Here is a 26,310-nt window from a genome sequence, read left to right as displayed (position 1 = left end):
AAGAAAAGTTGCAGGCCTTCTCTCTTTTAAACAAAGACTCCTGTGTTTAAAATAATAAAAATCCACTGTACAAAAGCAAAGTAACTTCCCCCAAAATAGCCTTTCCTGTTTTATCAAAGCATTCATCAAAATTGCACTTCTCCACAAAAATAAAGTCCCAGGTAGAGCACTGGAGGCCTTTTGCTTTGATTAGATAACAATGCAGCTGAAGCAATAAGCATTATTGATTTTAGTGGTACCTGGTATGTCCTAAACAAGTCCACATGGCTGAATGTAGGTGTTAATATCTGGTGATGCCATACTGAAAACAAGAAAAAATCATGACACAGAAATACCACATCGGAGAAACAGGGCTGTTCACAAGCCATGAGAGCATGGCTCCAGCATACAATCTGTGTCCACATGTTTCCCGTGCTTGGTCAGGCTGTGTCCAGCTTACTTAGTTACTCAGGTAGTGCTTGGACTGACACTGCCTCTTAGGGTTGACTAGGCAAGGATTTGTCAGTATAGTTTTGTTTTTCTGATGTGCCCAACAGGTAAAATCTCTGGTAGAGCTACAGGCATAGTGACATGAATATCCTTACACAGGTATGGCTCATCCTCAGCCTCAGCTTGGCCTACCCCTTAGACACAACGAGAATCAGATCTCATCACCCGTATTGCCAACTGTTGCTGAATATTTGTTCATTTTTTTATTGTTTAGGAGATAATAGAGTCCAGGAGAAGGTATAAACATGGATAACTCCAAGCATGGACACTTTATGGGTGTCTGAGTTCTTCTGCAGAGGGACTTTGAAGAAGGAGAAAACACAGAGGTTGGGATCAAAATATACTAGTAGGTCGGGGAGTGAGGCATCATTGGCTCTCCAGCTCTGGGGCAGGCATTGCCCACTGAGGTAGAAAGCGGTGATATGGTGAGGAGAAACTGTGAAGGGCCATAAAAGTGAAGATAGATGGACATTGTTTGAAGAGAGAGAGGAGGGAGACACAGCAGAGAAAAAAAGGAAAAAGATGACCTGACTAAAATAGCAAAGTGGTTTTGAGTTCTTTTGTCTTTCTTTTCCCATTCCTTTCACAACTGCATAGAGCCACATTCGTACACTGAGGCAGAGCAGTATTCCAGAGCTGGGCTATGGGAGGCCTTGGTGCCAGCCCAGAGAGAGCTGCCATGTCACACCATGCTGGCTGACTGGCTTGTTTCCAGCTGTTTATCATAATTGAAAAGGAGTGAAAATGTGGCAAAAACTTTCCTGATGTGATTTTTCTTCATAAGTTATGTCCTGAACTTGTAACAAGGAGGCACTAAATGCCAGCAGAAGGGCTCCATGTGACTTCTCTTGAAAGACAGCCTACACTATGAAATTTTGACTCTGAACTCCCTTGTTGGAGCAGTAATAAGAACAGAGGTGAGAGTTTGTTTTTTAATTTAAATATTGCATATTTATATTGACAATAGGAGCCTGAACATTGTTTGTTTAATAGAAGCCCCACGACTTGTTTATGTAACAGTTATATCAACTCTGTTACCTAATGAAATATTTCCTTTAGTTCAGAGCCTTGCAAACATTTTAATCGACTGCTCTTCATTAAGACTTTCAAAAACAAAAACAATTTCTCAGCCTCTACAAGGACAAATGAAGGTTTAATGCAGCACACTAAAACTTCTGAATCGTCCTCACACAGCTCCCCTGGGACATCAGGAATCATTACCATGGAATATGTTTGCAACAGAGATTGTTTAAAACACAACAGAGAAAATCCGTGAGCCAATGCAGATCGCAATTTAATACTCAACAGGAACAGGGATACAATAAAAGCAACCTAAACTCTTTTCCCGCACTAAAATCCAAGATGTTCTTAAAAAGAGACGTGGGAAGAAACAATAATGCTTTTCCCTACACAGATGCTTCTTCTGAGATCAGTAACTGAAGGAAAGAGACTTTAAAATGCAACTCGAGCTGGATTAGCCTGACCAGCTTTGCACACTAACGCATTAAACGATCTGGTCTTTCCCACGAGGAGAAGTTACAAAACTTCAAGTCTCGGTGTGACCTCTTTTTCATTGGTACCACCCTTCTCACTAGGTTAAATCCTTATTCTGCTTCCTTCTGCCACAGCACAGCCTGCCATTGCACCTACTAGCCACAGGCTCTCTCTGGCTGTAGGATTGGGCAGGAGACCCTCCAAATGCATAAGCTGTGACCTGCACAGCATCGAAACTCCTGCTCCTCCTGCCCAAAGTCTGGTGCTCTCCCAGCTGACGGACCAGGCTGAAGTGACCCATCTGGGAAGTGCAGGCAAGATGCGCTCACCCTGCTAACATATGCCCTGCAAGATCTGTATTCCCTCTTTAGTTGAAAGAGATCTAACTATTTTTCTGTTTGCTCTTTTCTAAGGACCCACCACTGCCACCAAAGCCCTGCTGTTAGGTGGCCGTCTGCCTGCACAGCAAGATGTTTGCATAGCATCTTAAAAAAATATATTCCTTATCTCCTTCAGAGATATGCACCAGACACAAGCATCCTGTGGGCAGGATCTGGTCTGGGGCCCTGAATGGGACCCTCCTTTCACATATCATCAATCCAAAACAAGTGCCATGAAACCCTACCTTTTTTTTAAGGCTTTCTTTTTCTTTTTGTGATGGAGGTTGCTTAAAATTACTGCAAGAACTAACCTTTGTTTCTCTTTGAAATACTCTGTGTATTTGATCGTACATGAAAAATGCTCCGTAAGGGGTCATAAGACAAAGACTTTTATGATCAAGATTTCATCTAATAGTTTCATGGGCCAAATTCAAATTTGGAATCACTCAAAGTTAACAGGTTGACACCAGGAATATGCTTGTGGCAACATGCTTAATGAATACTGGCTAGGTCACGATGCTGCTTTATATCCAAGTGGATTGCTCTCTTAATTTGAAATGTATAGCTTAATACCTTAGATCTCAATTATAGGGTAAAAGAGAAATAAAAGAAATAAAAGTCACAACTTTCCTGTAATTAGTCATGTGGGATAGTTCAAACAGAGCTTCATTGCTGGTATCACAGATCTTTCTTTTTCCTTCCTAGGGATGCTAGTCAGAAAAAAAAACATCCTGCAGATTCTGGAGTACAGTAACAGAGACTACAGAGTTCCTTTTACTCAATCATCTGTAAATCACTTGCAAAAGGTTAATTCCAGAAATCTGTTTGCCTTTTTATAGAGGGTAATTGCAAACACTGTCAGATCATCGGAAAGGAAGGACAGGCAGGAGTATACTTGTGTGTTGAGCTGAAAAAATCCAATGTGTATCCTCCAAAGGAACACAGTCAGGAGTCAGACAGAAGGCTGGCAGACCAGTCCTTACAGTCTCTGCACTTTTACTGATCAATAAGAGAGATCTGTACAGATATTTCATTACAAAAGGTAGGAAGTGTTCTCTTCTAGGTTTGTTCTGTTCTGTTGACACCACATTTTTCCTTTTGCAATATTTTATGTTAATTCACCACCTATTTTCAAAGGAGGTGTAAAAGAGTGAGGAAGAGCCAGAGCACATGTTCAGTTGTGAACTTTGGTTTTGCATTTCCAGTGGTTTTCAGTTAGACTGTTTAAAAAAGCTTGATAAGGACTTGCACTGATGCTTTACAAAATGTCCTGGTGATCCCACCGAATCTGTTAAGCCTCCATATGTTCAGATGTTGGCTGACATATTACTTTCTTTACTCTTGCATGTTAAAGATAGTAGGTAGCTTCTCTAAGCCACGATTTACATTTACACTCCACAATAACTTATAATAGGACAAAACAGAGTAATTTGCCATTTCCCTCTGTGCAGATGTAACTATGTTTTGATACTTGGCAAAACTCTGCGTGTTTCTAAAATAGATGGCAAATTCTATTATTAGAAATGTTAAGTTTTGAGTGTAGGTACTTTCTGTTCTTGAAGTTACAGTGCTTGTAAAAGCAAAGAATTATGTGTCCTGGTAATTGCAAGCAAAATTCAGCTGTTAACCTGTTTTCCTGCCACTGTGTATGTTTACATACTTGAAGCAGACTGGGAACACCATTAATGTTGATGTAAGATGTGCCAGCCTTTGTTCTGGGTTGTTGAGAAAGGCCAGAAATTTTGGAAGCCTGGACCAAGGAATTCTATATCCAACTTGTGCCTAAAGCTCCTGGAAGCAGAGAAGGGCACAACCCTGAATAGTCAGAAGCCCTTTATCATGCTAATCTTTCCAGCATCATATAAGACCAGCAGGCTCTTTCAGCAGCTACTGCATTTCCCCCTTTAAACTTACCCCTCTTTCTTTATTCCCAGCATCTGTTCATTCAGTTTAAACAACTTCCTGTTTTCCTAATAGAGGGAGAACTGATTAGACACAGAGCCTATTTGCTGTACTCTAGCCAAAATAGTGGATAGGGTGGTTATTTTTATTATTTCTAGCTGCACTTCTGGAGATCCCATTAATACTGAGGCTCCCTGATACAGCTTTGGTATGTGCAGGAAGAAAACTGAGGCCAAGGGGGAAAGAGGTATAAGGAAATAAAGGCCATGAATACACAGCTGGAGCCAGCTGTCCCTAGACTCACTCACCAGCTGTTTAGAGATGCTGGGCCAAGAGCCAGCTCCAACCTGGAAGCTATGGCAGCATGTCAGGTGAGAGAACCTGCCCACAGGTAGGCAAAACGTACTAGCAAAGGTTCAGTGCTCTGCTGACACAGTGTGGTGGCTTCCAGGCATTCGGAAGTCAGCTCTGGACCTCCAGCCGCAGCCCAGCACTGTGCCCATCCTGCCATACCTGTGGTGCCATTGTGCCCTGGAGCTCATGCAATCATGCCAAAAGCAGAGTCCCCATGTCCCCTGCCAGCCTCCAGCCCCTCTACCACCCTGTCTCCATCCTCAGGATTTCCTGCCTCCCTTTCCACAGCCTACACTCGCAATTTTTAGATATATTTCATTTAAGCAAAAGCTCTACAACCTGCTGGACATAATATGAAGTTTGAGTGGTGTCACCCAGTGAAGTGTCCTTCAGCAGAGGCCACAAGCCCGACTGCTGGACCATGCACCCAGCAGACATATCCCTGGCCTCCTGTGAGTCATGCCAGGCAGTGACTGCTCTTACACAGGCCAGGCTGACTCTCAGCTTTACCTTTCTGTTTATTCCCAGACTTAATTTGCATGTAAGCAACTGCAGCACTTCTCAGTGGAGAGCTTCGGAACAGGACAGGCTCCTGTGGCAGCAGCAGCAGGGCAGGGCCCTGAGCATGTGACAGGCAAGAGAGGTGGCAGTGGGTCTAAGAGGTGTGTGAGGAGTTTGCAGTTCACACCACAAACAGAGCTGACAGTTGAGGGCATCGAATCTGAGAGGAGAAGCTGAGCTCTCCTCCCCCGGATTTGGCTCAGATGCCTCTTTAAGGGAAAGTCTGATAGCAGACCCTGGTGCTAGAATGCTGCTCTGTCCTGGGCATGTGTCCCACTCCCAGCCTCCACAGTGGGAGGGCAGGCAGGGAACGAGGACAGACTACAGCTCAGCTTCAGTGCTTTTTCTCCAAACAAACAAAACCACCAAGATTAACTTGCTCAAGCAACAATGATTCAAATTCTATTTCTCTTAATGCAGATGGGGGAAAAAAATTTAAAAAGCCAGTTCAGGTTGGAGGCTTCAAGTTGGGATGATATGAGCCTTTCCTACCTGGACCTTCCTTGCGTTGTGCACGGCCAGAAGTGGGGCCACAGCCAAAAGAGATCTACTCTGGCCACACTGAGCTGAACCAGTTCTGGTCTATCAGTCTGGAGCGTCTCCTAAGCCTGGCTGCATGGATGCAGGATGTGGGACACACATTGCTCAGAACGGAACGTCAACTAAAGAGGCCACAGACATCACAGAGACAAACAGTGTTTCACCATTCATTGCACGTGAAGCCCAAGCTCTCAGGATAACACCGGGGATGTGTTTTGTTCCACACTAATTGTATTCTTTCCCCATTTTACTGTGCCATTACATACAATGTCTCCAGTTCAAAAGGCAGTAGTGTGTACCAGTACTCACTGGTGGCCTCTTTGCAGTTACAGATAGGCGGTAGGGTTATACTAAAAGAACATGAACTGGTGTGCACCGTGGCACTCGTAAAATAACATATCCACAATTTAGGGCATCCTGAGTATATATACAGCATGACTTCCCCTCCCAGTAGGCCATTAGGCCCTGAAACAGTCCCTTTGTTGTTTAAAGGTCTTATTTTTATCCATATTCTCAAGACAATAATGATTACCACATAGCAGAAGACGCACACGTACGAACATTGATTCATGGACATGGAGTCAGGCTTGTGCTGTGCCCATTCACAGAGACCTGGGAACAAAACTCACCAATGACTGAACAGCCTTTTACCTATGCCGACTGCAGGAAACAGCCCAAACAACTTTGCACTTACATGATACAAAAGGGAAAATTCAAAACAGTCTCAAACCTGTCAGACTGTTGCCTACCTTTTCCTGAAGGGAAGAAGCAATCCATCTCCACACTGCTGCGGGAATGGGAAATGCAGAGAGCACTGCTGGGGACCAGACCCTCCTGAGGTGGGCTCCGCTCTGTGGTCCGGACCAAACACCAGCCTGGCCTTTCACTCGGCCTCTCCAGCAGCTCCACTGTCTGCCCCACCTGAATGCTCAGCTCGCTGCTGTGGCCTGCTGTGAAGTCCTGGAGCACCACAGTTAGTTCACACCCTCCAGACAACTGCCCAGGGTCAACAGAAAAAAAAAAAAAAAAAAAAGAAAAGGAATAGACGTTAGAGGAGGTAGGATGAAAGTAATCATCTTTGCATCATATTTACACTGGCAAAGACAGGATTTGTATTCCTTAGAAGCCAAGTTAATAATTTCTTTTGTCAAAGTTCAACATGTTGTGGCCCTGGTTTCCTTTACTTCTTATTGGTTTTCCTGGGCTGAAGTGAGACACCAAAGCTACCCACCCACTAACCTTTTGAATGCTAGCTGTGGGGGAATTTTCGAGCTGTGAATTTTCTAGCTGTGAGTGTCCATCAGAAACCCTGGGGTTTTTTGTGTTGTTTTAGTTTCTGGGGTGACTTTCTAGAAGGGCAATAGCCCAGGCTGCCTCAGTGCTGTGCCTCAGGGCAGGACAAATTCCAGCTTGCCCCTCTACAGCTTGACCTAGACATATTCTCACATGCCACCAGTGCAGTGAGGAAACAGCTTCTCTTTTCTTGCAGGACAAGAAACATACCCTCATCTCCCCCGTCTTGCTCTAGGGACCTCTTGGGAGACTAGGAAATCCTGAGGGGGCAGATCAGAAAAGCTCCTCCCATGCTTTCTGATGGAACCCAGAGGTGTAAATATATAAACACAGAGTGATTGATTATATGCTGACTTCCAGGATTTGTACCTAAGAATAAATGTATCATCTTACTTCCGTACTGAGCACTGGCAACCTGCTGCTTTCCTTCAGCCTCACACCCTGTGACTCTGGATGAACAATTCTCGTCTCTGTGTAATCACAGTCTCTCTATAACCAGAGACTGGATATATAAGCACTTGTGCATACAGCAGAGCAAAATAGAAGAAGGGATTGCACAAGCTTGTTTTTAACAAAGCTTGGGTTTTTTTACAGATTTGGATCTCAGAGTTGGATTCTTTTGTGTCTAAAAAGGCGTGAGAACAAATCTAAGTTTTTCTGGCATGAGGAATCTTTCTTAATGCTCCTCTGCAATGTGGATTTCTTGCTGTCTGCCCATCGTTAGGGGCCCTCCTTCTTTGTCCTACATGCTGCCTACTGCCCTGAAGTATCCATAGATCTTTGAGGTCCTTATTCCAGTGTCACACTTGGTAGAAATTTTGATGGAAATTAGTTCACTGATCCAAAAGTTATTAAGATGAGAATAGTAAACAAGCTGATTTAAAACAGAATAATACCATAAACCTAATTTTCTTAGGATATGAAGCTAAAACAAAGGATAACATGCAATATTTTTAAAGGAACAACTTGTCAATCCAACTGAATTAGAATAAATCTTGTAAGATGCAAGATCAGTGAAAACTGGGGTCTGCTTATCAGCTTGAATGGGGGAACCCTTGAGGAGATCACATTCATTTCTACAGACTTTATTCTTCAGCTGGTACAATCTCAAAATCCCTTATCTTAGCCCAAGCAGCCCCGAATACACACTCCCATGGGAACAGCCTGTCTCCCCACTCAGTGGCATAGGGGTTTGTGTGTCCAATGCAGATGTGAGAGAAATCCCACTCACAGGGGTGATATTCACAGTTACAGAAAGGGGTCAGTGGACAAGGACTGGTTCTCACCTGTCCTGTGTCTCTGCCGTAGACGAAATGCTAGATTTGGGGAAGAAGAAGGAAATATTTCTCTGAAAGATTATTTGTAAATAAATAGAAAAAACAAACAAAACAAACCACGGCAGCTGTTTGAGGCCATTCAGACAAACTGCTGGCATTAATCCCGACAGAAAGAGCTCAGTGGGTTGATGAAAGCACACAAGAGATCATTTTAGCACCTATTTGGGCAGTTTATCAGCAAACCAACCTCTTGTCACACTGACATAATCTCCATGTAACTGGAGTACAGACATTCACAGGTATGGTAAGAATAAGATATTGCTATTACATTTGTTGAGGTTTCTTTGCTATGGACTAATTTGGGGAGTATGAAATCTTGATCCAATATGATATCTGATTTTTTATGCCGTGGGATATTTAAGACACAGGAAAAAAACTGATTACTTCTTGCTAAATACACTGACAAATCTCACCAAATGTGATGAATTTCCCCTTAACTCTTCCACTATTCCTTGCTAGGTAAATTTTCTGTCCCCCAAATTATGCCATCTATCATATCTTCTCTGAAAATAATCAAGTCTCTCCTTCTTTTAGGGGAAAACATGCGAACAAATACTCTGCTATATCAACTTATCACGCATAGAGCTATTTAGAGCATTTCCATGCCCTGTCCCCGAGTACCACTAGGTGTCCGTGTTTGCCATCACACAGCAAGTGAATTTGCTATAAAGAATTAACTCTCACTTGTCTTCAAAGTGCTTATCTAAGGATGAGGTGCAGTGTCTGGGCATGAAGGAGCTGGTTCAGACAAGATCCCAAGACTCACTGCTTTCAATAATAAAGGCAGAGGATGTTACAGAATATTAAAAAATTTTCTTCAGATGGTTCAGATTGAATTTTGAAACATAAGTAATTTTTATTGCTTAGACAGGAAACGTGAAACAGCCCCGAAATAATCCAGGGGAAAAGGCCTGGTCAAGACAGCACTTGGAGAAGTTTGGGGCTAACAAAACATTTCCTAGGGAGCATCCGCCTGGGAAGTGCTGCCCTAAGCAGCTGCCTGCTCCATGCCTGTGATTCTGCCCTCCTCACTGGGGCCTGAGAGGCAGCCAACCTAACAGGCCTTCTGAAATAACTAAACATCTGTGACACAAACAGATGCTTCCATTTGGGCAACACCTGTAAACACTATCCCAGAGGATGCAGGTGTGCCCCATGACCCTCAGGTACCATCCAACCCTGTGCGCCTGTTTGCTCTGACTCATTAAAAATAGCAATTTAATATAATGAGAACTGGAAGTAATCATCCCCTGTAGGAGCTGCTTGGCACCTGATGTGATCAAGCTCTTCCTCAGTAGGGGAGACATTCACCCCCCTGGCTTTAGAAGCATACCTTTGATGTGTGAGGGAGGGAGCCAACCTCCCTCAGCTTCCTGGAAGCAGTATGAATTTATATTATCTGCTCCTCCAGCAACCTCTGAACGAAACTGTGGATCAGGGTTTTCTGTATGCTCCAACTCACCACTTGGAGCCAGTGCTAAAATAACACATTTTCTGGGAAAGAGCCCATCTTTGGTAGGTGGAATTAAGCAGTTTCTGTTTTACAGGTAGGTGCAGATAGTAGGTACAAGCAGTTAGCTCAGGTAGGGGCCCATAGATCATTTTTAGGTGCCACCTGCAAAGAACAGAAAAGGAGGTCCCTCCTTTTGCCCAAGGCCTTCCAAGTGTTTCTCAGGCCTGTTCTGTGTCTTACAGACCACCACACCACAAAAAACATTTACTTACCAAATTAGCCCAAAGCAAAGTAATCTCTCTGGAAAACTTACAATATACTAATACATACACAATTTGTAAGCCACTGAGGAATAATGCAAATACATCTGATTCCCGATGACAGAAATCCTTTCACCTATGAAGTGATCGCTCAAGCCATTAGTTACTTAATTTGTTTTTAGGGAGCAATTTTCAAGCCTCAGAGAAGCGCATCATGCTTCTCTCTATGTTGGAGCACACAAATAGGAATACAGATAGGTTGCTGCTTTCTCACACATATTGCATTTGTTTTGGAAAGAGAAAGAAAATAGAGAATGCCCTTAAGGTTGAACTTCACAGGTAAATGGCTTCATATTTTAACATGTAATGTTCACTTTTATTATTCCTGTGATTAAAACCACCATTAAAGCCACTGACTGGATATATTTAAAACCCAGACAGCACCCTAATCTGTATATGGCACAACAAGATTGGTGAGACACATAAAAATAAAAATAACAATGCAACATGCCTTTGCAGAGCACAAGGCATAACTGAAAGATCTGACACAGGGACAGATCTAATGAATTGCACAGCAAGCAACAGCCTTAAAATCAGGAAGAAAAGGAAATGGAAGAAGCAAGTAGCAAAATGTAATGAGGAAGCAAGAGGGCCCCCAGGCAGTCTGGAGCCATATGCCCTGAAAGAAGCCAGCAGCAGCCCCAGCCTGCCTCCACAGTGCCTGCCATCAGCAAACCATCTCCCGTCCTCTGCCTTCACATGTTCTCCTGGGCTAGAAAACATCACTGTGCACTCGGCATGTAAGTGTTTCATGAGGATGTTCTACCACAGGCCAAACCTGAGCTAGAATGGAGCCCTGCCCTATGTCACCAGTGCAGGCAAGGGCCCAACCACACCATTGACCCCCTGCTGCAGGACACTGCTCACACACCTCAGAGCATCAATGTGAGCAGTTTACGTCAGACACTGACCCTGGTGAACGAGCTCCGTCACTCACATGAACTTTTTTGCTCCTGGGAACACCTGAGTGCCCATCAGCTGCAGGAGGGTGAAGTGCAAGCAACCAAAATGATCCCAGGCACCAGTCATACTCTGCTGCAGAGGCATCCAGGGTGCTCCAAGTGAAGGAGCCAGCTCAGCTCCAGGGACCAGCAGGTACTGGTTAGTGCAGGATTACCATGAGATGGTATTTCCTGAATCACAGTGTGTGTTCATGGCCACTGCTGCACCTGTTTAGTTTTCAGCCACAAAGCAGCAGCCAGAGGAAGTAAGGCTGAACACCAGAGGCATATTTTTCATCATACTGCAGACAGAAAACACCTATCAGGTCACAGGCTGTCCTTCCTTCTCTCTAAAATAGATTTTAAGTAGTACTAAATCCAATCCAGTTGAAAATAAAGTGGGAACAATTAGCTCTGTAATAGGGTGAGCAGGTATTTGGGAGGTGCGTGTCTGAAGTCTGTTTAAGTATTTTGAAATATGCCAACATTGTTGTAGAAATCCACACTAGCTGGTTATTTACATCTATTGAATAGCACACAGAGCTCTGCTAGTTTAAACAAAGCATCCTGTGTGGTGCAGCACTGTGGCTTAATATAAATTGCTAGTTTTCTGTTGCTTTTAGGCTTTCTGCCCATCTGGTTTTGGATGAAAGCCAGTTTTGGATAGAAGCATTTAGTCACCATAAACAGCCTATTTCAAGAGGGTGAGAGAGGCAGTAGGAGCAAGAATGGGATTTGCATTTTTATCAAGAGCTTTAAAAAAAGTGAATAAAACCACTTAGATGTTGTTTCTGTCTGTGCTGAAATAAATCCATGAGCTGTCACTCTAGCTGGAGGACAGGCATGAGAAATCTTATCCCCCGCAGAGCTCCTTGTGAAAATTTCTGTAATATCATAGAGATTTTCTTTTTACCGGGAGGTTAGAGAGTGAGAGATCAAATTCAGAAAAAGCCTTTGAGGAATTTCAGTGCTAGAGAATTCCTTTAGTTTTCTTACTCTGTAACAGGCTCTGTTTGGAGGGTGAACTCTGAGTCACCTATGTTCCAGCCTCTAAAGCTTCTGCAGCTCTAAAGGATGCTGAACTGTGAGCTCCAGCAATTCTGGTGACTGCTTTATTGCATCTGTATGGAGGTGCTTCTGTGGGGACAGACTGTATTTCAGGAGCTATGAGCTGAATCAAGAATAACCTACTGTGGTCAGTAGAATGGCTCTGGACTGAGTTCAGAATTGGAAATTCACTGGGGAATACCTGGCTCATCTCCGAGTCTTTCTTAGTCCTCAGGCCCCTCTACCCATTTTCCACTAAGATGGATTTGGTGCTTCCCACTCTTTCTGTTTTGTCTGACTGAACAGAGAGGAGCACTGCTTGAGCTTCATGGGAAGGTCTGTTTATATTTAGCCAATTAGTCAAACACATGGCTAGGATAATGGTGACATCCTGTAGTTCAAATGTACCATCTTTGCTCTTCTCAGCAAGGAGATAAGAGAGGCATCTGGATGTGCAGCATTATAAATATAAACACAGCAAGTTATTCCACAGTAGGAAGAAGAGACAGAGATGGCACGTGGGACATATAAATATGCTAACAGAAAGGAAATTTGGTGTTATAGTCTCAAATAGCACATACCTTTCCTGTCCAGCATCTCTTGCTGGAGTCTCCACTAGAAAACCATAGACTGTGTTGGATTTTGGACTATGGCATATGCTGACATCTGCAGAACAGCTTGAATGGAGCTGTCTGAATTATTTCGAGAACCTTTTTTCCAGAAAGTAAGACTAAAGTCGATCCAAATGAAACAGCACTTCTAACTATAAAAAATTCTTTTGAAGATAAAGACAACCAGATTCACTTTGTTTCACTCAACAAATTGAACCAGAGCATGTCTGTGTTTGATCCTATAAGACTGACATTTTCCTCATGGTATTTGGCTCAAAGAGCTGGTACCCAAATTCCATTCCTTTTTCTTCCCTGGAGAGGCACAAAATGGAGCAGATATTGCCTGTGCTCCTCAGACACACTGCCAGCACGACTGGCTCCAAAACCCTGCCAGCGCTGCAGAGGGTAAGAAAGGTGAGCAAGGCAGATGGCTGAAACCCTCCAAGGTAAACCCTACCTGCTGTCTTTTGCAACCACAAGATGTTCTAAACTCACCCAGGGTTAATAAAAATGCAAGAATAGATTGAGATCAGGAAGCACCAACTAGTTGCTTTCTTTTCTACGTGCGCCACAGTCTGAGCAATCTTGATCTGAGGGATCAAACGTTCCAGTCACAGATGATTCATCAGACACCAATTCCCAAGACACTCCTAGCAAGTACACAAAATCTGATCATGTTCTGGCCAGGAAGTTCATGAAACACCTTCAGGTATAAACAGCAGATGCAAAATGTGCACAGTAAAACATCTTTCTTCACAGCTGATGAGTTTAAAATAGAAACCCAGCTGCCTGCATCACATACCTGATGCTGGTGGAAAAGGAGAATTTAAGTCCAACAGAAGCTTTAGAAAAACAAGGGACAAGAATATGAGCTCTTGCAAAGGGTGGGCAATACACACATCTGTCTTTATCTAAGCCTTGACCAGAGTTTTGAGAAGGGAGGAATGAAAAAATCTTACAGAAGACTTGTTTGCTCCCAGCTGAGTATAACCCCCCACTAATTGTTTATCATCAGAGAACCTACGTTTTCCCTTATATCAACATCAGAGAATAATTAGGACCTACAGGTCCCTGATTAGCCACCTCAGCTTTTAAATTACAGCAAAATGAATATAGTTACCTGAAGAACTGGGAACAATGGCTCACAGTAACCAGAGGAGAAACATCAGAATGATGCCCTCTTGGAAAGGAAACAAATGACACTCAGAGGAAAAGCACAGTAAGATCATGTAGGGATGCTTTAGAACAAACTGAATCTCAATTTGTGCACTGAATCAATTTTGCTCAACACACATCTCCCCAGATTATATTTCCCTTATAATCTGGATAATTATTTTAGACAGGTACATTGCTGTCTGCACAGTTACACTTTTAATGAAATTATGAAAAGTGATAAAATTTCAAACAATACTTGCGACTGATCTTCCCTCCCCTGTTCAAGCAAAAAGCAGACATTTCCAAGACTAGAAGTTATAGATTGCTTCAAAGCTATGCTTTCCTGGTCCTGATGCAAGAAGTGAGTGCTTGAAGGCAGAAAAGTGATAATCTTATATTCTCTTCTTTACCTCTGCTAGCATGGAAGAATCAGGATTCAGTAGCCAAGTGCCACTGTGTTTTAGATACAAATTAGACTGATTGCATTAGATAAATACCCTCTCCAGTGGACAGCCATGCCCAGCTTCCAGCAGACCCTCTGCTGATCTTCACTGGCCTGCCTCAGGTGCTCTGGAACACACAACTCCATAATAAATGCTGTATATCTGAAGGCACCGTGGATAGGGAGCACAGCACACAGAAATGCAAAAGCCTGCACTGATGCTTGGTAGCATCATAGGAAATCCCAGCACTCCTCCTTCAGGGATATTAGCTTCTCAAAATGGGTGAGGATCTGAACAAAGAAACCAAAACCACAATGAAGTATTTAAAATATCCCCTGATGTTTTTTCTGCTCAAATTGATGAATTTGTAGAACAGATGTTTTACATAAAACTGGCTTTGTTTTTAATTGGAGGAGATTATTTAAACTATGTCTAGGCCATATGGTCCTGTAAGTCTGACTCCCCTCTGCCATTGCTGGAGAGGCTAGCTTGGATCCCTCTCCATTTTCAAGTCATTTCCTTTTTACAGATTTAATAGCTGCTATTTTTCTTTTTTATTGTTGGTCCCTAGGTCCCATTACTATAAATCAGGGCCTGAGGCCCAAAATTAATTCAAAGGTGGATTTGGAGAAGTTGCTTTGAATGATTTTCGGTGGTAGGTTGGTCTAACAGAACATAAAGGTAAATCCAGATTTGAGATACAGAAAATGCATTGGGAAGAATGATGACAGTGAGTTCCTCTCCAAGCTGCCAAAGGAAGACCTGCTCCTGGCTGGCACATTTTCCTGCTCCTTCTCCCCTTGCAAGTGTCACACTGCAGAGTTGCCAGGGAGGCTTCAGGCTGGAAGAACATGTGATGGCTGAGGCCACTTCCCTGCCCCAGCACTGCACTGGGCATGTGGCTGGGCTCAGGGCAGCCTGGCCATCTGGGGCCTATTTCTATTGCACCCAATGCAGCCCATGAATTTTCATCAGTTGAGAGTAATAATGCTACTGGTAAATTTAAATCACACTTTAAGAGGCTGGGGGTGCAATGTAAACTATGGATGCTGTTTGGGTGAGGTGGTTGCAGTGAGTCTGATAGCAGCTGGAGGCAGCCAGGCAACCCCACAGATCCTTCTCATTTTATCCCAGTCTGTTTTCTCCAATACTGGTAGTTTACTGGTTGTTATATTAAAGTATCATCCTAATGATATGCTTCACCTCAGTGTTCCCATTAATCATCACATAAAACCAGGCCACTGCTGCTGCATGGATGAACTCTGCTTGAAGCAAAGCCAACTTTGAGCACAGGAGTTTGCCCTCAGAGAGTGTTTGGCACTGAGAAAAAAGGAACTTGGGAGTGATGATTACTTGAGTTTGAGTCCTCCCTATTGCTTGCCTTGTGCACTGCACCCACTAAGCCTTTCCAGCATTGCTGCATGATCTTCAGCCATCACAACAGTTGCAGTTTGAGTCCCACAGTTAAATCCTGAGGCTTTCATTCCCTTCTCCATAATACTGCTATTTACTTGAGGTGACCTCATTTGCCAAGTGATGTAACAGGGTGCACGATCGAGCCTGGCACGTCTAAGCAGATGTTTTCAGTGGACACAGAAACAGCATTATGAAAGAAAATATCGCCTAAAACCTGAGCAGCACAAGAGATTACAATGGCCTTTATGCAGATCAGCTTACCTAAAATAGTGTTGAAAGGCCTTTGGCTCCATCATATGCTTCCCTTCTGAAATGAAAGACTGTTGCTTGTACTACTGTAATGTGACTCCCAAAGGAACCAGCAGCTGCAGGTTTTGAATTTTATCATTCTTGGCCACTCTGTTTGATAGAGTTGACTGAAGCATGCCCAAAGGACACTCCTCCCATAAAATTTTCTTCTTTAACTACAATAATAAAAAATGGTCACACGCTTTTTTTTTTTTTGGTGTGTTTTGTTTTAGTTTCTAACAAGGTAATAAATTCTATTTCAAACAAGAATATAAATCCAAGGAGTTTGATAGCTGATCTGACTTGCTTTGTTTCAACTAAAAGGAAATGCTCATTGACTTTGCCATTTACATTTGCTGTCATGTCACATTATCAGGAGGGCTAAATATGGATCAATGAAGTCCAGCACAAACAAGTAGAAGATTGAGAGGAGCCTGAAAGAACTTGCTGTGTTCATTTATCAAAGGATGAGCAGAATAATAAGGTCTATTGATAAGCACATTCCCAACTCCTGCTTAATTTCTTTCCCTGAAGACACTTCCAATAAAATACTCTGGCCTGTGCAATCACTGTTTAATGTGAATTGTTCCCGGACAAATATGTTCATTTCTGTTCTTGCTAGACTCAGTTCAATCAATATGGAGGCCTCAATTTTCACAGACAGATGTCTGTGTTTATCCACAACACTCATACACGTGTTCTTTTGTTCCCTAAAACCATATTTCTCTTTCGCACTCCACGGATGCAGAGGAAGGTGACATGACCTGAGCTTAAAACATCCTCAGGGTATTTGACAACATGTAATACAACAGTGTCCAGGATAAACAAAAGGTTCTGGTAGAGGAGTGTAACGTTTTTAGCCTGTAATCCAAGTACACTTAGTATTTGACATTACCATATCCAGCGTGTCTATAAAGCTCTGTGGAGGACACGTTCAGGGCAGCTCAATTAGAGTTACTGCTGGGGATTTCAGAGTCACAGAGGAGGACCAGAGCCTGAAGTCAGTGACGTTCAGTGTAAACCGAACACTAACTTCCTCTGTCTCTCTTTTGAAAACCCTCAGCTAAATCTCCATCTTATCCTTAATTAGCAGATCTAAAGATGTGTGCTCAAGGGAACCACGTTTGATTTTTTGCTAGTAACTGGGAAATAAAGATAAACTGAGTAAAAAATTCTATTACAGTGAATCCATAGAGTTTGACAGTGGATCTGAGTTGCTTTGTTTCAGCTGGAATAGCAAAGGATTTCATGGCATCCTAGGGGCAGGCAAGAGGGACAACAGGAGCCCATGCATGGAGGGATAGAAGCACTGGAAAAGAACAGGGCTGTGGTAGAGCTGGGGCTGCAGAGACGGAGGACAGATGGCAACATGGGAGCCTGGGGGTAGGCAAAAGAAGATGATGAATACCAGCAGCAATGACTGGCCTGGTTGATAAACAGCCTTCAGTGCTGATCAGCACTTGTAATAAAACCAAGTAATTCCCATACAAAACTTGAATGTGAGATCAGGTTCTGAAACTGTGTACTGAAGAATCCTCAAATGAAGGAAAAAATTATTAATCTTTGCTGCACTTGCTTCAACTTCACTTCCTATTACTCTTACATCCACAGCCTGCCTGCCATACTTGTGCTTGTAGCTATTAACATTGTATTATCCTACCTACTTAACCTGAACATCCAACAGGACACTTTCTTGGCTGAATATTTCCTTTTTCAGTCACAGTATTTGTCCTCCAACAAATTCTCTTTTACGAATTCACTATTACCTCGTCTATGCTGTAAGATTTTTGGCATAAGCATCTGCTTCCTTTCATAAAACAAGAATGATAAATAATAAGTAAGCAATTTCCTCTATCCCAGGCAATGCAATAGCAGAGCTGTGCATTCAAATCTCATTAATCCCCACCCAATCTAAAGAAGAATCTGCTGAAATGCTCTGGTTGCCAGAATGAGTCCTAAGTGGAGGGAAAACATGCTTGAAGTAAAAGAGAATGCATTAGCCTTTACTGCATGAAATAGGAATTTACTGTTGCATCACCATGCCTAACACTGTGGTTATAAGGCAGTAGCTCTTTCAATGATAAATTTCTGCAAGAAAATGATAAAAACACAATACAAATAATTTTTCCTTCTCAGGGTTCACATGCAAGGCCTTAGCAAGTAGTAACCCTATTAAGAGCATGTACCTAACTTATCACAGCCTGCACTGTTTCCTTCTCTTCTTTCTGGGTCCCCTTTCTGTCCTTTCAGCAAAAAAAGGGACTCTTTATCACACTGCTCCGTATTGTACCATAACTAATGTCTGGATGGATCAAAAGTGCAGATAAGTAAATTTGCTTCTCCTATATCAAAGGTATTTTTGTCAGTAATATGCACCATTGAGACATGGGAAAAAAGCAAAGAGAGTCTGAAAAGTAAGTCTGAAAAGTCCCTGCAGAAAACAGAGAAACTCAGGGAAAACAGTATTCAGAGGCAGGTTTGCTCCTGGCAGACAGACAGAGGTTTTTGGTCACTGCTGTACCACTGTCCAGCTGCAGCAGCAAGCTCCTTCCTTCCCCCCCCCCCCCCAAATCCCCACATTACAGACTTTTAAGAGAAAGTTTGGCACAGAAAGCCAGAAAGAAACGTAAAGGGGTAAACAGACATTTCTGTACACTGACAAATGTCTCTCTTATGCTCCCTTCTGAATTTGCAGAGTTTGATGCAAGAGGCACAAAGAGGCACAGAAGAGCAGCCACATTTATGCACAAGCTTAGTAAAAATCAGTAGGACTTAAATTGCAAAGGGTGCTATTTTGTGAGTCAGGACTGATGTGAGTACTCGCAATCAGGCAAAAGAAGCAGCAGTCCCAAAAAAGGAAGAGGGATTTAAGTATGTGGTTAGACCATTTCATCACATGATTCTGCAGCATCTTACAGGGTGGGATGCTCTGTTATGTCTGGGGAGAGGGATGTGGGTCACTGGGAAATAAAAATCTTGATTCCATTTCCCAGACTCCATGTCTCCACTTATTTTCTTTGTGTTATGCCAAGCACATGGCAACTTCATTATGGAGACCACAGTCATATCTCATGGATATTAATGATGAAAGCAAGAAGAGCACCTCCAAAACTAGACAATAGATTCTGCCATGTCTCAGTTTCCCTATCAGTGATAGTAAAGACTTATGAAGAGTCTTATTTCAAGAATGTCTATAATGCCTTTTTCTAGCCTTCCAGCTGAAGTCCCCAATAAAATTGAACAATACTACAGAGACTTCAAATCACACAAAATATCTCTGTCAGGCTGAAATCACCAGTAATAAGTGTAAAAAAAATGTAGATGAATGTGCAACATTTTCCAAACTGAAGCCAAGGAGAATTATAGTTCTTCATAGATATTTCCAGAGTATTTACACAGACCACAATGGCAATAGTACTAATGTAGCTAAACCTTATTTCTTTCATGTGAAAAACAATTTCATCTTCTACAGAAAACAACGTTTATCACCCAGTTATTTTTTTCTACCTCCTTGAAACTTGGCAGGCATTTGACATCATATGTCTCTATTAGGATGCCATGGGTTATCAACATTGGCTATTTGGACAATTACAATCCCAGATGGTTCTCTTGCAAAAATTTCTACCACTCACTGGCATCCCTACATACAGATGAATTCTATTTGTACAGTAAATATAATTTACTTTGGCTGACTCCATTTTCCTTTTCTGACCACTGCCCGTCATTTTATGTCATTCTTTTTTCTCAGCCTTAATTCCACACTGCAACCCAAAATAATTTGAATTATCATCCACAAAGTAGGCTCTACTTTTCTTCTTACAAACTATATGATAGGAAATATTCTGTATTATGTATATTGTTTAGCAATAACAAGGGTAAACTTTAATTTATGAGAATTATCTGTGTTACCATAGGGAATAAATGCAACCAATGTAAATTCATGTTTTAGCCATGGTAAACTGAACCTGCATCGACTATTGACACAGTGCAATACTTAAACTGATTCGAAGTCTTCTGCAAACACATCCTCTGTGATTTTTGGTAAACGTGAACATGCCAGAAAAAATGAACTGCTTTCCCTGCTTACACACTTCTCTTGTGAAAAGAAGTAAGCTTATTTTAAAAGGAATTGTTAAAACATTTTTTAATTACTGAAAATGGGAAGGTAGCCATAAAAGCAACAGGAAGTGAAGGAAGTGAAAAAGTGATCTAATCTCACTTCACGAAAAGAAAAAGTAGCCAGTCAACAACACTAAACACAAAGGCATAGCACCTGCCTGAAAAATAGGCAGGAAAACTGTCATTTCAAAAATGGGCTACAGTCCTCTGCTATACATCTACAGCTACAGATCTGGCATAGTAAATATAGGTTTGGGTTTCTCTTTTTATAGAAGTGTTTCCAAAAAACTCCTTTGGCAACCACTAGCAAAGCCTTTACTCTCAAGCAAAGCAAACACTCTTAAGGAATTTGGTGCTGTTGTTTTGAGGTACAAGTCTGCTCTTCCCACCCTCCAAATGGATACCAAAAAGAGGATGATTTGTACAATTGCATTGCTTGAACAAACGGCTCTTAGCTGGATTTCTCCATGAGTGAAAGCTCCAGCACCACCTGCTCAGAGTATGAACCTGCCACAGCTCAAGAAAACTGCCCTGGGACTTGAATAACACTTCCTAAACCTTCATTCACCAAAGCTGTTTAGAATCAGGGATGGAAAATGTAAAAGCCAACATACCTTCCCCTCTGGCAGTTCAACAGGTGTGTACTACATTAACCAACCCTGTCTCTGTGCCACTGCCACCTTGACGTCATTGTTACTGGGTTGACAAAAGGTTTCCATGACAAATGAGAAAGCTGATCTGTTATCTCCCCTTTGGAGGAAACTAAAATGCCCTCTCTCCCATATTCCGCTAGACCCACCCGTCTTGTTTTTGGCACGTAGCACAGAGGGTGCGTTTTTGTGATTTATTTAGATTCCCCTCTGTTCTGGAATAGAGAACCCAAGTTGTTTGTTGTTTTTCCCCTAGCTTAAACTAGAGAGTGTCACCCTCATTCCACAGTGATCCCACCCACCTCACCCACAGCACAACCTCCTTTGCAGGCTACTATGCTCAAAAAGAGAACAGATAACACAGAAAGAGGACAAACTTTGAAGCAATGAACAAAAACACTATTAAGACATTTGATTCTCTTCTTGGCTATAATTTATTAGCTCTACTAACAGGCATGGCCCATAATAGTTAGCAGATGTTTGAAATATCTTGTTCTGAACTTTGCCTAAGATTAAAAGGATCTTGTAGAATTTAAATAGCAGCTGCAGAATGAAATAAGGTTGCCTTTCCTAGTGTGACAGAAATGTTCATCCTAGCCTTAAACAAGGAGGACTGTTTTATGTTCTGTAAATACTGAGGAAGCTAAATTTCTGTGCACAGGCTCCCACACATTATAAATTTTATGTGTGTCTAATTTGCAGCAATTGACATGAAATAACCCCAATGAAAAAGGCTGGCCCAGGTGCCTGAATGCTTCTTACATTTGCTACAATTAACCCCAGACCTACAGCTCACCACAAGCAGGAGGACAGACTATTTCAGCCATGAACATCAGCTTAGCAAATTTGAAGGTACAAATTTATTTATTATCAACCTTGCTATTCTCACTACAGAGAGGGAGAAGCCAGAAGTCGTCAAAGAGGATCATATCCTGAATATGGAAACAAAACCAAAGAATATTCCAGGAGCAATAAAATATGTTTCAGTGCAGCTGTGCCACCCCACCAGTCTTACTTGCCATGCTGGCCCTGGCAGGGATTCTATCCTGTGCAGCAACGCAAAGTTGCCCTTTTTTTTTAAGCACTGGGTCTGATGCTAAACTCAATCTCATGGGCGTGGTCTCTGTGAATCCTCTAGGACTGCTGATTCCCCTACCTCTTGTTCCTACAATGATTAAACTTCAGCCAAAGGCTAACTAATTAACTGAAACAGATGGCTAAGCTTCTGAATTGAGGAAGTTAGCATACAAACAGCTAATTTGAAAACAGGTTTAGATCTCAAAATGAATTATTGTTCCCTTTCAGACTGCATGTATTTCTTCTTTGCTTGACATTGTGAACACGTTCTGATTTTTCATTAATTCCCATATTTGCAGGTTTCTCGATGTACACAACCTCAGATCTTTATGTTCTGATCTATAAGTTCTGAAACAGATTTTGAAAGACCTTGTGTAGTGAACAAAGATGTCCCTAGCCTTTGTGCATCTGGTTTGAGTTAATATTTTTATCCCCTTAGAATACCCATGATTTTTTCCTAAGCTAGGCTTTTCCTAGTACACATGTTTTAGTAACATAAGGTTGTAATATACTGCTCTCCAACAGATGTGATTTTGGAGGCTAGCCTGAGGAGTGCTGCTCACCTTCAGAGGGAGGCAAAGCCCAAACCAATGGTGTGCTATTGTCTTTGAGGAAGACAAAATGCCTTCTTTGACTCCTGTTAAGATTACTGCATGACAGCTGCTTACAACTAATGTGGTATGTAATAGTAAAGATGTTATTACTGAATATGAAAACAGCTAACACTTTTGCAAATCTAATCAATGTATTTAATTCATTGTCCCAGTGAGGTTCACAACTCTTAAGACATTCAAGCCAGTGCAGGACTTTAAAACACACTTAACCTCAAGCCAGTGCTAACTCTATTCCTACGGAGCAGAGTACAGCATATGCTTAACATTAGGGGCATGTACTTAATGGGCTCATAAAACACATCCTGGTTTATGATTCAGCACAAGCAATTTGCAGCTCTGTTTTCATCCTCTTTACAACCAGTAAGGTGTCCACAGAATTACAACAGGCTGGGGGCAGGAAACAGAGCATTGGTCTCATCAATGGAGCCATTAGGCTGAGTGAGCACAGCACCAGCACCAGACCAGGACAAGCCAACTCACACCAGTCCCAGTGGCAAACTCTGGCCAATATGTTCCATTTGCAACCAGAGAACAGACAAAGGAAAACCACCACAGCTAATTACACACCGGAGCTGTTTAGCACAACAAAACTAAATGCTGGAATAATACCCACAGGTGTTTTTACTACAGATTTACCGTAACTCCACCACTCCCAGCAGGTGTCAACACTCCTGACTGGGAGAACAAACCACCTGCATGTATTTTTTATTTAATTACTACGATTTTCAGAAATTTGCTGTGCAGTGCTCAAAGCGGAGTCATTAATCTTGAGTAATCTCTTTGAACAACAATTTCAACTTTTCTGAGCCTGTAGCCCCTCTGTAAAGCAGTGGCTGTATTGTCTGAGCAGAGGATTTTACGCAAGGCAGTTGCCATGGCAATGTGACAGGGAGGGCAGAACCCAAACAATAACTGAGCATCAAAGAATTTTAAGTGCAGGGAAATTTCAGAACTGGATTCCATATTAGAGCTATAGGCTGTCCAAACTGCAGATTTTAAAGCTTAGGAAGGCTGGATATTATTATAAGCTCCCTTGGGAATGGCCGTATTCCAGTAGTGCATTATCACTGATCTGTTCCCATTATAATCCATCCATTTCACAGAAAATGACGTGTTTTGTAAGGGAGTGGAAAAGCAATCTGAAAAGGAACAATTGCACATCTCAGCTTTTGGTAGAGAAAAGAGAAAGAGGGAAGAGGAAAAAAGGTTATAATCCAAACTATATTTCAATAGAAAGCCTGGCTGTTGTAAAAATAATAATGGTCTTGGCTAGTTGCTTGTTGTGAAATAATGAACTTTGTGCACCTTTATAATATTATTGCAGGCATTCTATAGAGCACCCTAACAAAAATAGATGGCTAACTAAATGAGAAAAGGCTGCTGCATTGTTTTATAAGGCAATAATCCAGTTCCAGAACACATAAATCGTAAACTTCAAACCAAAGAGTTTATACCAAAAAAACACAACACAACTTTATTGTTATTGTTACCCTGTTGCTCTTGTATATGCTGTTACAGATGTGTTTGCAAAATAATTAAAATCTGAAAGACTTAGCAGTGGGACAGACTATAATTATGTCTCAAGAGCGCTGAGTGCTCCAAGCTGTTATGAACCTTCATATAAGAAAGGAGCCATTTCTACATTTGTATGGACTGGTTTGCCACTTAAAGATGGAAACATACAGTCATGGAAGGTAAAATGACCTAGCAGAACGCCACTACCTGGGACATCTCGGTTCTAACTCCAACTCTTTTTTGGCCAGTGTTTAACTTGGATGACTCCACTCTCCTATACCTCTTCTGCATCTTGGAAATAGGGATAGCGCCAGTCACTTTGTCATGAGACCATGTACGAACTTGCATTTGAACTAATGGTTATGTTTTTGCAAGAAACATGCTGTTTAGATTAGCTTATTTCTGGCAAGACAAAAGCCACCTCTGTGCTGGTGAAGTCACCAGTCTCCTCAATACCCCTACTAACTCCTGTGCCTAAAAGTGTGGCTGATATTCTTCCCTCCATGACGATGAGATGTGTGTGTGTTAGGGCTGGTCCTGTTTACCTACACCAAGCTTACTGATCTGTTTGGATCACCAGCCTGTTCTTTTTGCTCCTGACTGCTCACCCAGCTGCAGGCATTAGTGGCATACTTCTAATTTTTTTGGCTTCTCATGCATAACTAGCAGTCCCCACGGAGCAGGCCCAGTGCAGGCCAGCTTCCCATGAGTCTGGGCTGTGTGGTCACCCTCCAGATACAGTGGAAGCTTCTCCTGAGGGTCAAGCATCTATGAGGCCTCTCAGCCATGTGCAGTCATTAGTGATGTGTGTCCACAAAGACATGTCTTCATACTACTGCATTTCTCCTAATTAGAGCTACTTCTGGGTTGCTGTCCCTATCCTTACACTGATCTCCATGGAAGTTATTTTTGAGATCAGAAGCTTCTGCTGATTTGCTTGGAATTTGTCCAATGAGTACCGAACTTGTTAGAGCGCAGAGCACAAACAGATGTGTAGAAAGAAAACACTGTTTCCTTAGAAAATAAAGTTTAACACTTTCTCCTGCCACAAAGGTAAGGATAAGTCTCTTCAGGATTTCTCTACAAAGTTGTCTGCCCTATAATAATGCTATTATATCTATATCTGTCAAGTAGCCAGGTTTCCATCGTTTAGCACATGCCATGTTTATTTTCTATTGTTCTGCTCTGTCACATGACCACAAAAGTCTATCACTATTTCCTCTATTAGCTGAATTATAACTTCATAAAAATTACCAAGCTAGCTTAATTTTATTTTCTATAATCAGGTGCTAACTGGCATTACTTACAAGCACAAGGTTTAATCCATCATTAACTCATGTTCTTTATTTGTCATTTCATTGCTATTCCTGGTATAGCATTGCATTTCATTGCAATTCAGTGATATTAACTACAAAAGAGACATAGCAGACTTAGAGAACTGCATCAACTCAGTTAAAGTGAAATGATCTGATACTTACGAATCCTCTTACTGTTTTCATTTTTAGGTTAAATTCAACTTCTGAAGTTTCTCAGGATCTCTTCTATTACTTATATCTCATGCAGGAACACAGATACCCATTACTATGTCATTAGAAACCATATCAGTTTTGACTTCTATAGGTTAAACGATTCTTCTATCGTAAGAGACTTTGCTATTGGGAACTTGAACAGATAAGGAAAAGCAGCTCCCTAATGGACATGCTAATGCAGCCCAGTTGTGACACAGATCTCCTGTCCCATTCCTCCTGGGCAGGACCAAACAGTCCCATTGCATTAACACCTGTAAAAGCTGTCTTGCAACAGAGGTCAAGGATCACCTGTGCCTGTGAGCTGAACTGTACTTAAATGTTAGCTGTGAACACCAGAGGCTGGAAATGACTCATGGTGGGTACAATCTGGAGTTGCTCAATACAAGCATAGGTCCATGTCTGATTGCCTGCAGGCTGCAGTTGTCTTTCACTAACACTTCCATTTTCTGTGACATGCTAGAAACAACCTGCACAGCCCACGGGCTGGAACAGTACTATCAGTGATTGCTCAGCACAAACCATTTAAGGCTCTTTTTATGGCTTCAGGATAAACAACTTCCGCTTATACACTACTATAGTTCTTCCAATGCTGAGGAGGCAAGACAGTCTATGGTAGGATGGCTTGTTTTATTATATTAATTTCTGATTCAGTATTATTTGGCTTTACTGTAACCAATTGCCTGTGCACGTAGACGTTTAAAGCTGCTTCTCTCCCAATCTACTCTTAGCTGCCTCTGCAGTAATAACAAAGCATGATCTTGGACAGTTTGGCATGTGATTAA

The 26,310-nt window shown here is 42.0% G+C and overlaps 1 protein-coding gene across 2 annotated transcripts in view; it reads right to left on the bottom strand.

Moving 5' to 3' along the window:
• KALRN (kalirin RhoGEF kinase) overlaps window positions 1-26,310 on the bottom strand; it is a 504,478-nt gene that overhangs the window by 91,887 nt on the left and 386,281 nt on the right. For both annotated transcript variants that reach the window (XM_027637175.1, XM_027637176.1), the window contains exons 35-36: window positions 8,300-8,329; window positions 6,470-6,716 (exon numbers count right to left, since the gene is read on the bottom strand). In XM_027637175.1, the coding sequence (XP_027492976.1) occupies window positions 6,470-6,716; window positions 8,300-8,329 (277 nt within the window). The remainder of the gene's footprint in view (window positions 1-6,469; window positions 6,717-8,299; window positions 8,330-26,310) is intronic.

This window comes from Corapipo altera, unplaced genomic scaffold (genome assembly GCF_003945725.1).
Source record: "Corapipo altera isolate COAL_440 unplaced genomic scaffold, ASM394572v1 45, whole genome shotgun sequence".
Lineage (NCBI taxonomy): Eukaryota > Metazoa > Chordata > Aves > Passeriformes > Pipridae > Corapipo > Corapipo altera.
Note: the sequence above shows the minus strand (reverse complement) of the source record. Positions and strands in the feature narration are given on the sequence as shown.